The sequence below is a fragment of the Narcine bancroftii genome, chromosome 1 (genome assembly GCF_036971445.1).
Source record: "Narcine bancroftii isolate sNarBan1 chromosome 1, sNarBan1.hap1, whole genome shotgun sequence".
NCBI classification, from domain to species: Eukaryota; Metazoa; Chordata; class Chondrichthyes; order Torpediniformes; family Narcinidae; genus Narcine; species Narcine bancroftii.
Genome location: NC_091469.1, coordinates 250,182,864 through 250,199,101, shown reverse-complemented (window position 1 = coordinate 250,199,101; position 16,238 = coordinate 250,182,864). Strand labels below are relative to the sequence as shown.

At 46.6% G+C, this 16,238-nt stretch overlaps 1 protein-coding gene across 1 annotated transcript in view; it reads right to left on the bottom strand.

Annotated features, from left to right (window-relative positions):
* Window positions 1–15,726: 15,726 nt before the first annotated feature.
* fnbp4 (formin binding protein 4) overlaps window positions 15,727–16,238 on the bottom strand; it is a 47,460-nt gene continuing 46,948 nt past the window's right edge. The window contains 1 exon segment of the mRNA XM_069894399.1: window positions 15,727–16,099. Within this exon segment, the coding sequence (XP_069750500.1) occupies window positions 16,009–16,099 (91 nt within the window). The 3' untranslated portion in view covers window positions 15,727–16,008.

Below are 16,238 nucleotides of genomic sequence, written 5' to 3'. Positions count from 1 at the left end.
CTGCGGTCTTCTTCAAATGAGGTTGCTGCCCGCCGAACTGTGAGGCGCCAAGATGCACAGTTTGAGGCGCTATCAGCCCATTGGCGGTGGTCAATGTGCAGGCACCAAGAGATTTCTTTAGGCAGTCCTTGTACCTCTTCTTTGGTGCACCTCTGTCTCGGTGGCCAATGGAGAGCTCGCCATATAACACGATCTTGGGAAGGCGATGGTCCTCCATTCTGGAGACGTGAACTACCCAGCGCAGTTGGATCTTCAGCAGCGTGGATTCGATGCTGTCGGCCTCTGCCATCTCGAGTACTTCGATGTTGGAGATGAAGTCGCTCCAATGAATGTTGAGGATGGAGCGGAGACAACGCTGGTGGAAGCGTTCTAGGAGCCGTAGGTGATGCCGGTAGAGGACCCATGATTCAGAGCCGAACAGGAGTGTGGGTATGACAAATACCCACACTCCTGTTCGGCTCCGAATCATGGGTCCTCTATACGGCTCTGTATACGCTAATCTTTGTCATACCCAAAAAAAAGATTCTTCCTACATACTGCGAGATTAATGAACAGTGTCCTATAACCAAGTAAATCATTACAAAATATTTATATTAAATTATATATATGACCCACCACCCCCCATATTTTATTCTGTGCTGTATATTGTTTATGTGTGTGGACCATGGTCTGGAGAAACGCTGTTTTATCCAGTTCCACATGTTCAGTCAGATAATACATCAATCAAAAGTAATTACTGGGAAATTCTGTACAATTTTCCATGAACTACAAGTTGATCTGATAAGAAGCTTCCATAAGAATGTCATGGAGGGTCTTAATGTTTCAGATGAGGGAATGGGATGCTGTCTCCTGGATGGCGTTGAGCTCCTGGAGTAGTTGGGACTGCACACATGCAGGCAAGCAGCAAGGATTCCAACACACTCAATGTGGAGAGGGCTTGAGGTGTGGGGATGATTCGCTCATTGTCTTGTTGCCAGTTATCCCTCACCCTAACTATCCAGCACACAGGACCTAGCACAATCAAGGATATACAGGCGCATCAAAATTAAGACTGCCAGGCTTGGAAATAGCTTATTTTTGCAGGCTGGGAGATTGATGAATGGTATCCTGTAACCTTTTAGTTCTGGATTCTCTTGGAAGAGGAAACATCTTCTCCATATTCACCCTCTCAACATTCCTCAGGAATTTGCTTCAGTAAAGTTGCCTTCACTATGTATTGACCTCTGGTCCAATGTCTTGCAACTACCAGACCACACAATACAGCCAATATATCAACATCCTTCCTTGGACAAGGATTCGAATACTGTCTGCATTACTGCAGAAGAGACCACCAATGTCTTGTACAACTGAAACTCAACATTTCATTTCCCCCACTCACCGGGTCAACCAGCATTTGTGGTAGAAAAAGAATGGTTGATGTTTCAAACTAGAATCCTTCATCAAGGATGTTGCCAGAACTTGAGAAGCTGAGTTATAGGGAACGGTTGAATAACTTAAGACTTTATTCCCTGGAGCTTTGGAAAATGTGGGGAGATTTGATAGAGAAGATGCAAGCAGGCTTTTCCCATTGAGGTTGGGTGAAGAGAGGACATGGGGAGAGGGTGAAAGATGAAATGTTTGAGAGGAACTTCTTCACACAAAGTGGAGAGTGTGGTACGAGCTGCCAGTGGAGCTAGTGGATGTGGGTTCGATTTCAACATGGATGGGAGGGGACTGGAGCGCTATAATCCAGGTGCATGTCAATGGGTCTATGTGGAATAAATAGTTTGGCACAGACTAGAAGGGCCAAAAGGCCTATTTCTGTGCTAGTGTTCTTTGACTGCAGTGTCCTGTGTGTTTCCAAATAAATACCCTGGATGCTGAAAACCTGAAATTTAAACAAGTGTGCTGGAGACACTTGGCAGGTTAGGCAATGTGTACAAAGAGAAACTCTTCAGGCAGGTCAGAAACTCTTCAATGAAGTGGAAAATGATAACTATGCTGGCCACACCTTGTCAGGCACCAAACCCCTCAGCATCTCTCTTTGGTTTGGATGTCTCCCAGCCAGCCTTCAGTCCCCTTATTCTTCAGTCTTCCTGTTCTTTGTTTTTACCTTGAAGAGCTCAGGTTTGAAATAGCTTTACCTCTGATGGACGCTGCGAGTCCTGCTGAGGTCCTCCAGCACTTCTGTGTGTTTACTACAATTACGGCGACTGCAGCCTATCGTGTTTCACTCAGTTCAGTTGATCCACTGTGAAATCTCTTCAAGGGATGCCTGCCTGAAGAAGTTCTCCTCTCCTTGAAGGGAGTTCTGCGAGAGTCTCTCTCACTGCTCCCCATCTGCACTCCCTGCTGCTCTCAAGCTCTAGGACCATGTTCTCACCCAGACTCACTTCCACAGCCACGTGTCTTTCCTGGCTCTTTGCCCCATCACAATTGGTGCCCATCTTATTGTTTCCCAATCTTGCACTGCCCGTTTTTACTGCCTAAGACCCACAAACCTAATTGTCCTGACAGACCCATTGATTCTGCGTTGTCCTGCTCCACTAAACTGGTATGAACTTGCCTTGATGGTTTTATCCCCCTGATCCAGTCACTCCCCACCTACATTCAGGACACTTCACACTCCCTTCATCACTTCAACAACTTCCAGTTCCCGGAACTCAATCACTTCAACTTTACCACGGACGTTCAATCAATATACAATTCCCATCACCCATACTGAAGGCCTTAAAGCCCTTCATTTCTTTTTGGACAATAAATCCAACCAGCCCCCTGCTCCACCACCACCCTCCGGCTGGCAGAATATCCTCACCTTTAATAACCTCCTGACTCATCCCACTTTCTCCAGGTCAAAGGGGAAACCATGGGTATCCAGCTATCCCTGCCTTTTTGTTGGCTCCGTGGAGCAATCCTTGCTACAAGCCAACACAGATAAAGTCCCTCAGCATCTCCGCTTCATCAATGACTACTTTGGTGTAGCCTCAAGCACCCATGAGCTCATCAACTTCATCCACTTTGCAGCCAACTTCCACCCCGACCTTAAATTCACTTCTGATTTATATCACTGTAGTTACAAACTAGTTCAGAAGTAATTATGAAGCACTTTTAAACATTATCTTCAGATCTCTTTAAACTCACAAGTGTCTTGATGAGTGGACTTTCAGAGATATTCTTCAAACAGGAGTGACCATCTTCCGGACAGAAATGAGGCTGCCTCTCTTCTTAAAAGAGCATTTGTAAGTGGTCTTAATTATTTAAAAGCCACTTATGTTGTGCATCTCCTACAAGGACATCATTTCCCTCTTTTCAGAGAGACCACTGTTTCAATCCGTCTTTTCACAGGAAGGTCAATCTTCTTCAGTGGTTCAAAATGTCTCTCTGCCTTTATTTTATGGTTCTCTGAAATCATGTGACATGACACCACCACAATTTTAGTTTCATTTTTGCAAAACTTCCTGCCTTTCTTTAAAACCATTTCATATCCATAAAAACATATGACCTCATCTTAGTGCAAGAGGCTTAACTGGTTTACGATGTTGGAAAGTCTACATAGATCATTCCAAATGATACTTGAGGTTTGAAACAGCTGCCAGAAAAATGTTGATTGTACATAAAAAATTATTTTAAGAACCACACCTGCTACTTGAGTTTCAATTAAGAACACATCTTTCAGTTTTATGGTGGTTTTTACCAGATTTCAACTCCAACTGAACTCTTTCTCTTATTGCAATGGTGTTTCTGCAAATGTGCTGTGACCCAGTATTGAGCCCACAATTCCCTCACTAAAATATATTTAACTCTATATCTTATTTTACTAAGAAATGTAAATTTTATAATGAAAGATTTTAACTTTAAATATGAACACAAATCCATTATAATACATACATGACATCACATTACAACTATGAGCTTTTTCCTGTGGACCAGGGAGAATTAAGACTTATTGGTAATGAAAAAAAACTGTACATAATGTACACACGTAAACAAATAGAACCATATTACAAATAGAACCATATTAAAATTACAACACAGAAACAGGCCACCTTGGCCCCTCTAGTCTGTGTCAATTTTTTTTTGCTTAGTCCCACTGACCTGCACCCTGTCCAGAGTCCTCCATACCTCTCCTATCCATGTACCTGTCCAAATTATCTTTAAATGTTAAAATAGAGCCCATATTCAATACCTCAGCTGGAAACTCATTCCACACATACTGTGTGGAAAAAGTTCCCCCTAAACTTTTTGCCTTTCACCTTTGACCCAAGTTTTCTGGTTTATATCTTTCCTATAGTTAGGTGTCCAAAACCACACACAATACTCCAAATTTGGCCTCATCAATATCTCACAACTTTACAATAACATTGCAACTCCTGTATTCAATACTTTGATTTATGAAGGCCAAGATGTCAAAAGCTCTCCTTACAACCATATCCACCTGTGATGCCACTTTCAGGGAATGATGTATCTGTATTTCCAGTTCTACCGCACTCCTCAGTGCCCTCCCATTTACCATGTACTTCTTTTCTTGGTTTGTCCTTCCAAAATGCAACATCTCACTTGTCTGTATTAAACTTCATCGGCTGTTTTACAGTCCATTTTTCCACCTGGTCCTGATCCCTCTGCAAGCTTTGAAAACCCTCCTCCCTGTCCACAACACCACCAATCTTAGTGTCATCTGCAAATTTGCTGATCCAATTTACCACATTATCATCCACATCATTGATAAAGATGACAAACCACAGTACCCATCCCTGAGGCCCACCAATAGTCAGTCCTTCAGTTTGAGAAGCAATCATCCACCACTACTCTCTGGCTTCTCCCATCTAGCCATTGTCGAATGCAGTTCACTATTTCACCATGAATACCTAGTATATGAACTTTTCTGACTACCCTCCCAATTGTCAAACTCCACGTAGACAACATCCTCAGCCTTTCCTGGTAACCTCCTCGAAAATCTCTAAGATTGGTTAAACATGATCTATCGTACACAAAGCCATGTTGACCTATCCTAATCAGTCCTTAGCTATCCAAATAATTGTATATCCCAATTCTTAGAACACCTTCCAATAATTTACCTACTATTAATGTCAGGCTTACCAGCCTATAATTTCCAGGGTTACTTTTGGCATTTTTTTTAAACAATGGAACGTGAGCTATCCTCCAATCCTCTGGCACCACACCCATGGACAAGGACATTTTAAATATTTCTGCCAGACCCCCTGCAATTTCTGCACCAGCCTCCCTCAAAGTCTGAGGGAATATCTTGCCAGGCCCTGGGGATTTATTCACCCTTATTTGCTTTGAGAGAGCGATCTCCTCCTGCTCTTTAATCTGTACAGATTCCATGACCTCACTGGTTGTTTTCCTTATTTCCCATGACCCTGTGCTCGTTTCCTGAGTGAATCCTGATGGAAAAAAAAATTAAGATCTCCCCCATCTCTTTTGGCTCCATATAAAGCAGCCCACTCTGATCTTCAAGGGGACTATTTTCTTACTATCCTTTTACTCTAAAGAGTTTCCTTCACATTATCTCCCAAAGCAACCTCCTGTCTTCTTTTACCTTTCCTCATTTCTCTCGAGGTTTTTCTGCTGAAGATCCAGCTGCGCTGGGTGGGTCACGTCTCCAGAATGGAGGACCATCGCCTTCCCAAGATCGTGTTATATGGCGAGCTCTCCACTGGCCACCGTGACAGAGGTGCACCAAAGAAAAGGTACAAGGACTGCCTAAAGAATCTCTTGGTGCCTGCCACATTGACCACCGCCAGTGGGCTGATATCGCCTCAAACCGTGCATCTTGGCGCCTCACAGTTTGGCAGGCAGCAACCTCCTTTGAAGAAGACCGCAGAGCCCACCTCACTGACAAAAGGCAAAGGAGGAAAAACCCAACACCCAACCCCAACCAACCAATTTTCCCCTGCAGCCGCCGCAACCGTGTCTGCCTGTCCCGCATCGGACTTGTCAGCCACAAACGAGCCTGTAGCAGACGTGGACTTTTACCTCCTCCATAAATCTTCGTCCGCGAAGCCAAGCCAAAGAAGAAAATTTTATACTCTACAAATACCTCATTTGCTCCATGCAGCCTATACCTGCTATACACCTCTCTTTTCTCCTGAACCAGATCCCTAATATCCCTCTAAAACCAAGGTTCCCTTGTGCCTATTAACCTTGCCTTTGATCCTGACAGGAAGCTACAAACTCTGTACTCTGAAAATGTCACCTTTGAAGGTCATCTACTTACCTTGCACAACCTTGCCCGAAAACAACTTATCCCAATCCTTTCTCATGTCCTCACAATTGGTCTTTCTCCAATTTACAATCTCAGTCTGAGGCCCAGACCTATCCCTCTCCATAATTAACTTGAAACTAATGGTGTTATAATCACTGGACCCAAAATGTTCCCCTACACATACTTCTGTCACCTGTCCTATCTTGTTTTCTATCAGGAGATCCACTATTGAACTCTCTCTAGTTGATACCTCTATATATTAATTTAGAAAACTTTCCTGAACAGATGTGATAAACTCCAAGCCATCCAGCTCTTTTACAGTATGGGAGTCCCAGTCAATATGTGAAAAGTTAAAATCTCCTATCACAACTTTGTTCCCTGCAGCTGCCTGTTCTCTCTCTACAGATTGGCTCCTCGAATTTATGCTGACTATATAATCCCATGAGTTGCACAACTGACTGCAATACAGAGAAGAAAAAAACGAACTGCAAAAGCAAAAGTCCTTAAATGAGTCCCTGAATTTGTTGTTAAGGATTCTGATGGTGGAGGTGTAGCAGCTGTTTCTGGTGGCACCTATACCTCTTTCCTGATGATAGCAGCAAGAACAGAACGTGTGCTGGTTATGTGGATCCTTGATTGCTGCTGCTCTCCAACAGCATCGTTCCCTGTAGATCATTGACTCTCAAGTCGATTAGGTATGATTAAAACAGTGATTTTCAACCTTTTTCTTTCTACCTACATACCACCTTAAGTAATCCCTTATTAATCACAGAGCACCTATAAAGTGGTATGTGAGTGGAAAGAAAAAGGTTGAGAACTATTGCTGTAGATGTTGTTGATAGTGGGAAGGGGTTCGCCTGTGATGTCCTGGGCTGCGTCCACTATCTTTTGCAGGGCTTTACGCTTGGGGGTATTAGTGTCTCCACGACAGAATGATGTAGCTGGTTGGCACACCATCAGAACTGATACATGGGAGACCAGGAAGGACCACATGGGATGGAAATGTGGGCAAAGATTTGCAATTATATTTTTGTCAATTGACAGCTTCTTTAAAGTTTCTCCACTCATAGGTTCAAGAGGCTTTCAGGACAACTGAAGGACAATTGGATTGGTCCCAGGTTACAAGCAGGGATCAGGTCCTAATCAGAGACTGGGAAAGAGTTAAGTTGAGACCTCGGTAGAAAGGTCCATTCCAGATACTTCTGAAAATTCCGACAGCTGTGAAAGTGCAAGGAATTGATCAGTGGATCCACCTCAGTGTCTGCAAATAATGGGAACTGGGTGGAATGTGAATTATGGACCTGAACTTTATTTTAAAGTATATTTCCTTTACTGTTTGGTTATGGCTAAGGGGAGATCTATTGAGGCCCTCTCAGATATTTGTTGGATAATTTGTTTTATCAAACGTATTTAAAATTGTATGGGAACAGGACAGTTTGTTACCCTCTCATGTGCTCAGGCTCAGCTGACAAATGAAAACTGGGAAAATCTAATCATATACAATAACACAAATAAATTCTAGTGCGGTAAAGGAAGGCGTCTAGAGAGCCAGCCACACTTATTTGACCAGACAGACAGCCCAATTAGAGGGGATTGCCATGGTACTCACTTTTATAACATGATCACATCGAATTGTTTAAATAAGAGTTACCCCATGTCATTTGATGGTATGGGATGGGGATGTGGAATAGTAAAATTTAAGGATGAATTGCCTTGTGCAGAACACTGCTGGGAACACAATTGTAGTATTAAGGAAGGACACTTCTCATGCACTTGTTTAAGAAAGGAATGCTTGAATCTAACTTGAACTCGGTTGGTTTGTGGAGATTCTGCTAGGAAAAACCATCCTCGAGTTTGCTGGCATCTACAGAGATCTGTGACACTGGTACCAACAAATGTACTGAGACCCCACTACATATTATTGGTTTAAAAAAAAAAGACTATGTATTCCTTTTTAATGTAAGTTTTACTACTGCTATTACAGGAAACCACCTTCCTGCCTTGTTTGCCATCAGGACATTAGAACCTCTTGGCCCTTCCCCAGAAAAAGCTAGAGTCAGAAGACGAATCATCGCTCGAGGAGTGACAAAGGTATTTTGTGTGGACTACGATAATCTTGTTACCCTAGGATCCGACTTCGGATGGGGAGTCCTCAGCTCCATATCCCTTGGCTGGGATGGTGGCTATGAAGAATTGCAATGATCTCATCTGTGGCTTAACAGCATTGGGCAAGGGTTGGAGGCAATCAATCGAGAATTAGAATTGAGACCTTTCTTCTATGAAAACCTCTATGCAGTGGATTATTAGTTGGCTACCCAGGGTGGTGTACTCTCTACTGTAGGGGATAAGTGCATTACAATCCTTCAATATTTTCAAGGCACTACAGGATATCCATAATCAGTTAGACTGGGCCCAAGGGGACAGGATGAATACTAGCGGCAGCATTGGTTGCTCTGTGCTGCAATGACTTGTATAAATGTTGGCTGTAAAACCATACTAATGTAGCGGGAGCTACAGCAGAGAAACTCACAGCCACCACCTTGAATGCTCTCAACAACTGTTTTATTCAAATCTCGCACACGCCCCTTTAAGGACAGCGTGTGAGTGGTGACGTCATAACAGCTCCTGAGTCATGCGCTGGGCTGGAACCATGGGGTAAGGAGGACCCCCGACGGCGCCCTCTTCTCATGGCTGCCCCGCCACATGTTGGTACAAGCGGGGCCAGTTCGCCACATGGTGGTACAAGCGGGGCCAGTTCACCACAAGAGAGTGCGCTGCCACACAAACCCCCCCCCCCCAGAACTGGTTTACATGTCCCGCCGCTTGGGTGGACGGCCTCGGCACTTGGGCTTAGCCATTTGAACTCATCGCAATAGGTCCAAGTGTGTTGCCTTGAGGCAGTCTACTGTGAACAGTTCATTTTTGCCCCCATTGTCTAAGGTAAAAGTCTTGCTGGACCACTGGAGGACTTTAAACGGGCCCTTGTAAGGGAACTGCCAAGGTGCAGTGTGCGGTCCATGCCAAATGAAAATGAATTCCGCCGAATCCAGCTTTTTAGGAAGACGGGCTGGTCGGGCGCCGTGATGCATGGGAGGTGTGGGGCTAGCGAGGCGAGCTTGCTGCATAGGTCTGCCAATAGGTTCAGGTGCTCGGTCGCAGAGTCAGATTCCGGGCCGAAGAACTCACCAGGCAACGAGAGTGGCATGCTGAACACCAGCTCTGCAAATGACGCCCGTAGATCCTCCTTGGGTGCTGTTCTGATGCAGGGCAGGACCCAGGGTAGTTTATCTGCCCAGTTGGGACCTGTGAGGCGAGCCATGAGGCCTGACTTCAGGTGGCGGTGAAATCTCTCCACCAGACCATTTGCTTGCGGGTGATAAGCCGTGGTGTGGTGGAGTTTAACACCCAGTAGCTTCACCAATTGAGTCCAGAGGGCGGAGGTGAACTGGGCGCTCCATCGCTGGTGATGTGCGCCAGAACTCCGAACCTGGTGATCCAATGGACGATCAAACTCCTGGCACGTCTCGGTAGAAGCCTCCTTGATGGGAATGGCTTGTGGCCATCCCGTAAGCAGATAGCGCACCTCCCTGGACACCGGCAGGGGACCCACGACATCAACATGCATGTGTTGGAATTTTTTGACTGCTGGGTCGAACTGCTGAATTGGGGCCTGCGTATACCGGTGGACCTTGGACGCCTGGCACTGAGTACAGCTCCTCGCCATCTCAGATACCTCCTTCTTGAACCCATGGCACACGAACCACTCCACCACCATTCGCACCGATGCCTTCACCAAGGGGTGTGCTAGATCGTGGACCATGTTGAAAGCCTGTGATCTCCACTGCTGCAGAACTACCGGGCGTGGCGTCACAGAGAAGCATGTCTGGGCTGTTCGGCAACCGAATGCCCTGGAAGTGGAGCCCCAAAATGGCGGTACGGAGGGCTTGCGTATCTACGTTTCCCCTCTGTGTCTGCGCCAGTTGAGGCCGGGGGCGAAGGTGTTGATTGCCGGTCGGGAAAGCACGTCCGCCACGACATTATCTCTACCTGCCCTGTGCTGGATGTCGGTGGTGAACTCCGACACATAGGAGAGATGGCATTGCTGGCGGGCTGACCATGGATCCTTGGCCATTGCGAGGGCCTGCATGAGAGGCTTGTGGTCAGTGAATGGCCTGCCCTCCAGGAAGTAGCAGATGGCCAGGTATAGCGCCAGGAGCTCCTGGTCAAAGGCACTGTATTTGAGCTTCGGCGGTCGAAGTTGCCTGCTAAAGAAGGCCAGCGGGTGCCACTGCTCAAGTATGCCCCCAACGGCTGTGGCTGAGGGGTCTACTGAGAGCGCAGTGTGTGCCTCTGGGCACGGGTGAACTAATAAGGTGGCGCTGGCCAGTGCGTCCTTTGTGGCCGCGAAAGTGCCCTCTGCCTCTTCAGACCAAACCAGGACTTTGTCAATGAGAACAGCGGCCGCATGATGCAGGCGGCACCAGGAATGAAATGATGATAAAAGTTCACCATCCCTACAAATTCTTGCAGGCCCTTGAGGGTGGTGGGTTTGGGGAACTGCCGGACGGCCACGACTTTTTCTGGTGCTGAGGCAGCTCCTGCTGCCAAGATGGTGTGTCCCAGGAACTGCGGCATCTGCTTGCTGAACTGGCACTTGGTCACGTTGACTGTGAGGCCAAATTCTGCCAAGTGGGCAAACAAGGTGTGGAGATGGGCCTTGTGCTCCTCGTGGTCGCGACTGGTGATAAGAATGTCAAAGTCCAGGTCCATGAGGAGCTGAAAAGTCTGGGCCACGTTTTTAAGCCTGAAGGACATGCGCAAGAATTCAAACAGGCCGAATGAGGTGATGATTGCCATCTTACCAATGTCCTTGGGGAAGACTGGGATTTTATGATAGCCCTGCACCAGGTCGACTTTCAAGAAGACCTGGGCGTTGTGGAGGTTGGCTGTAAAGTCCTGGATGTGAGGGATTGGGTACCTATCCGGCGCAGTCGCGTCGTTCAGGCATCGATAATCCCCGCAGGGTCACCAGCCTCTGGAAGACTTGGGGACCATGTGAAGAGGGGATGCCCAGGGGCTGTCAGAGCGGAGGATGATACCCAACTCTTGCGGGTGAGAGAACTCTCCCTTGGCTAACTGCAGCGGGGGGCCTTGCATGGAGATATGGTGGTAGATCCCATGCTGGGGCAAGGAGGATGCAGGATGCAGGATGGAGGATGGAGAGGAATTCGTCGAGTATGCTGGAATACTTGTCCCTGGGGGTGGTGATGGCAGCTATTTCAGGCTTGCAGGTGTCGGTGGCATCAAGGCAGACTGAGTGGAACTTGTGGGCATTAACTAGACCTGCCCCTCACGTCTACCAGCAGGCCATGTGCCCGGGGAAGTCAGCGCCCAAGAGCGCGGTACCCACTGAGGCCAGCACGAACTTCCACGGGAATTTATCTTTCCCGATCTGAATTTGCGCCCTGCGGGTGCCGAAAGTTTTGATGGCGGAACCGTTGGCTGCTCGCAGGGTGGGACCACGAGATCAGGTGTGGGTCTCGATGGCGGTCGGGGGCAAGACTCTTAGTTCCGCTCCAGTGTCCACAAGGAAACACTGGCCGGTGGACATCGGTCACGTGCAGAAGGCTGTTCACGTGGCTAGCCACCGTACCCATCAATGGCGGCTGGCCGAGTCGTTTCCCTGGTAGGTACAGGGTTGCTTGCACTTATGAGCTTGAGCATTGACGATAGAAGCACCAAGTTGGGTGGTGCTCCTCTGGCTTGTGCTGGGGGGGGGGGGGGGGGGGCTGGCTCCTGGATGGGTGACCTGGCTGAGGGCGGCTTCGTTCTCTCTCTTGGTGTGCCAGAGGATGTCTGCTCGGGCAGAAACTCGCCATGGGTCACTGAAGTCTTCGTTCGCCAGCAGGAGCAGAATGTCCTCGGGCATCTGCGCCAGGAAGATCTGGCGGAACAAGAAACAGGGTTTGTGATCTTCCGCCAGCACCAGATCTCACCCATGAGGGCCAATGGCATTCGGTCTCCCAGCTCGTCTAGATGCAGGAGTCTGGAGGCACGCTGTTGTGGGGAGAGATCGAAGGTGCCTAGAAGAAGATTTTTGAGGGCAGGGTATTTACCCTCAGCTGGTGGGTTGTGGATGAGATCATCCACCCTGGCTGCCGACTCCTCGACTAGCACTCTCACGACGTGGTAAAACATAGTGGCGTCTGCGAAGATGTTCCTGAGGCGAAACTGTGCCTCTGCCTGCCCACGAACATGGGCGATGGGTCCAGAAGGGGGGCAGTTTCACAGCGACGGCGTTGATCTCGGCTGGATCCATGTTGGGAGACCAGAAAAGTGTCTGAGCTCGTTAGGGTCACCAGTACAGCCAAGAAACTCACAGCCACCACCTTGGATGCTCTCAACGACTGTTTTATTCAAATCCCACGCGCGCCCCTTTAAGGGCAGCGTGAGCTCGGCCAAAGCATGAGCAGTGACATCGTAACGGCTGCCTGAAACCACGGGGAAGGAGGACCCCCCCCCCCCCGCACGGTGCCTTCTTCTCATGGCTATCCTGCCATGCAGCAGTACAAGCGCAGCCGGTTTGCCACGAGAGAGTGCCGCCACACTAACACATTTATCTGCCTCTATCCACTATAATCCTCCATCCCACCTTTTGTTTGTGGTTCACTCATTTATTAATGATCTTTAACCACTTAAATGCTATAATCTAATTACCGGTAGTTATCATCTAATGATAAAAAGGAAGGAATGTAGTATTAAAGTGAATATTAAAATGATTCAGAAGTATTAAAATGACAAAGTATTAAAACATAAAATGGAAGCCAAATGCTGGAAAGATTAAGGGGGTCACCGCGAGTGTGCTGCAGATACCAACAGATGGTTTTGGAATGCAGGCAATACAAGGTAAGGAGTGCATGTTTTTGTTGAATGTGAAGTTATTGTAACTGTTACAATAACTTCCATTTATCCACCTTTTCTACGATTTCAGGGAGGACAGGGAAGCCAACCCATAGAATTACCCTCTCGATATTCATTGGAAATAGTAGTAACCCCGTCAGCTCCCCTTTCAATCCAGCCTCTGCTCTCCCTTCCATCCCCCTCCATATTACCTCTAACTCAATATACAGATCCAGTTGCCTGGCAATAGCAGGAGTCATGCCTCCAGTCAACTTCAAATGCTCCCTTATGTTACTGAGCGGAAAAAAAATTAGAAACCCCAAAAGAAACTACAGGCAATGAGTGAGAAAACAAGAGGTGGAGGCTCTGGGATTGAACCAAGAGGGGACAACAATGATCTGTTTTGGACAGGGACGACACCCACAAGAGCCCTTCCATCTCGAACTGTTCCCAACCCCCATGGAGACTCCCCCAGAAGCCCCATGAGATGTGCATGATTTATGAGCCAAGCCCCTAGTCGAAAAACAAATCCAGAAGAATTCAGATTTTATAATGAATACTATTCTTACATTTCAAACTACCCCTTTAATACTCCTAAATTATTTTAATATTCACTTTAATACTACAGAGGCACTGACATGCTTCTTCATGATACCATTTGTGTGTTGGCACCAGGAAAGATCTTCGAAGATAGTGACTCCCAAGAACAAATTTGCTCACCCTTTCTATCCATCTCTAGCAACACTCTCGCTTTCCTCGATCTTTCGGTCTCATCTCTAGAGACAAACTCTCGACAGACACCTTTGACAAACCCATCAACTCCCACAGCCACCATGACTACACCCCTTCATACTCTGCTGGCTGCAAGGATCCCATTCCCTTCTCTCATTTCCTCTGTCTCCATCGTATCTGCACCCAGGGTTCCATGCCAAATTATCAGAGATGTCCTTCAATGTGACTTTCCCTCCACCACCATCAACTCGTCCCTTACTAGCATATCTTCCATTACCCACACATCTGACCTGGCACCCTCTGCCCCCACACTAAACAAGGACAAGATACCTCTTCTCCCACCAGCCTCCATGTCCAACATATTCTCCTCTGCCATTTCCACCACATACTACGTGATTCCACAACTATACACTTTCCTTCCCTCTCCACCATCCGCAGGGACCGCTCTTTCCATGACTCCCTCGTCCACTCCTTGCTCCCCTCCAATCAACTCCATTACTGCAGGAAATGCTCCACTTGCACCCAAACCTTCTCCCTCTCCACTATTTGGAGCCCCAAACAGTCCTTCCAAGCGAAGCAGCATTTCACATGCGAATCGGCAGGGGTCATCTACTGCATCTGATGTTCCCATTGTGGTCTTCTCTACATCGGAGACTGGACACAGACTGGGAGATTGCTTTGTTGAGACCCTTGGCTCTGTCCACCGCAATAGTGTGATCTTCCAGTGGCCATTCATTGTAATTCCTCATTTCATTCCCTTGCTGACATGTCATCCACAGCCTCATGCACTGCCAGACTGAGACCACCATAAATTGGAGGAACAAAACCTCACCTTCTGTCTGGACACCCTCCAACCAGATGGTATTAATATCGACTCCTCTGGTTTCTGTTAAACCTCCCCCCTTCTTTCCCCATCACCTTTCCCCTCAGTCTCCTTTCAGAGAGCCAAAATTAATTCTCACCTCTCCTCTTATCCAATTAACATCTCCCCCAACCAGTCTTCAGTCTCTTTATTCTGAGGCCTTCCTGTACTTTGTTTATTCCTTGAAGAAGGGCTCAGGCCTAAAACATCAGTAATATATCTGTACCTCCTGTGGACACTGTGAGACCGGCTGAGTTCCTCCAGCATTTCGGTGTATTTTTTACTTTCTTTTCCCTGCCAAGTTCACATTTTGTTACATTTAATTTTGTTTTAAAAATGGTATTTTTAATACAGATCAGGCAAAATCTCTGAGGCCCATGAGTGTTTGGGATTCTGTCTCAAAAGGGCAATGGAAGGAGTTTGAATATTTTTAAAGCAGAAGTAAACACACGTTATAACACATCAGGAGATCAGCCATGACCTTACTGAATGGGAGGGACTGTTCCTACTCTTGTAGACGCCAGTTGGAAGCCCACAGCTTTTGAAGTAGTTAGTTCTGGAGCACATCCCTCAAGTGCCACATTTGGGACACTGCCTAATCCTGAGGCACTCACTGGTTTCTTGGCACCAAATGGTGGAGATTGTGCTAAGAGATCATCCACTCACTGAACCTGGTTCAGCCTAGATCCAGCCTGTGCTCCCCCATCGTTGAGGACGCTCCTGCAGTCTCTTCCCCCATTCTTGTTCCCATGGCCTTTGAACAAGTTAATATCTTTCCTTGCAAAGAATTCAGGGAGGTAGCTGCTAAAGTGGTCGTACAAGAGACTATAAATCACAGAAGCAAACCAAGGTGTTTGCTTCAAATGTCTTCACTCATCCCATTAAGCTAACTGGTTTCTCATCTCCTTAAATATTAAAATCTATAATAAACATTAGTTATCTAGCACACATACACGGGAATAGGATGTAGCATGTTGGATGTAAGCAACAAAATACATGCTAAGTTCAGACAAAAGGGATTCCAATCTATTGTTAAAAAAGGTTTATTGTTATATACAAATGTACAGCACATATGAAACTAGAAATAGGCACCATTCGTTCACAACTTGGATGCACATCATTTTATTACTTAGAATTATTTTGTTGCTCAATACTAGAAAATTGAAAGCAGGATACACTTTACCAAATATGCCCATGCACCAAACTGCTTACAGACCCACTATCTAACTCAGTCACAGTGATTTACACAAATATAAACAGTTCTGTATAAAGATAGAAAAATAGTTTACCCGCGGTACAAAACGCAGCATTAGGAGTTTGAAGTCATTTTCCTCCTCTTCAGCCGCTCTCGCCAGTCTTCTGGTAACGCTTCAAAGTTGGCATTTTTCTCAGCTTGCCCACTGCCGATGTAATCACAAAAAGGGCGGGTGATTGAGTCATGAGAAATACACAGAAACACACCAATATCTTAACATCACCTTCTCCCAAATCTAGTGTCCGAAAAATATCCTTCAATATCCCGCCCCATTGAAAACCCCA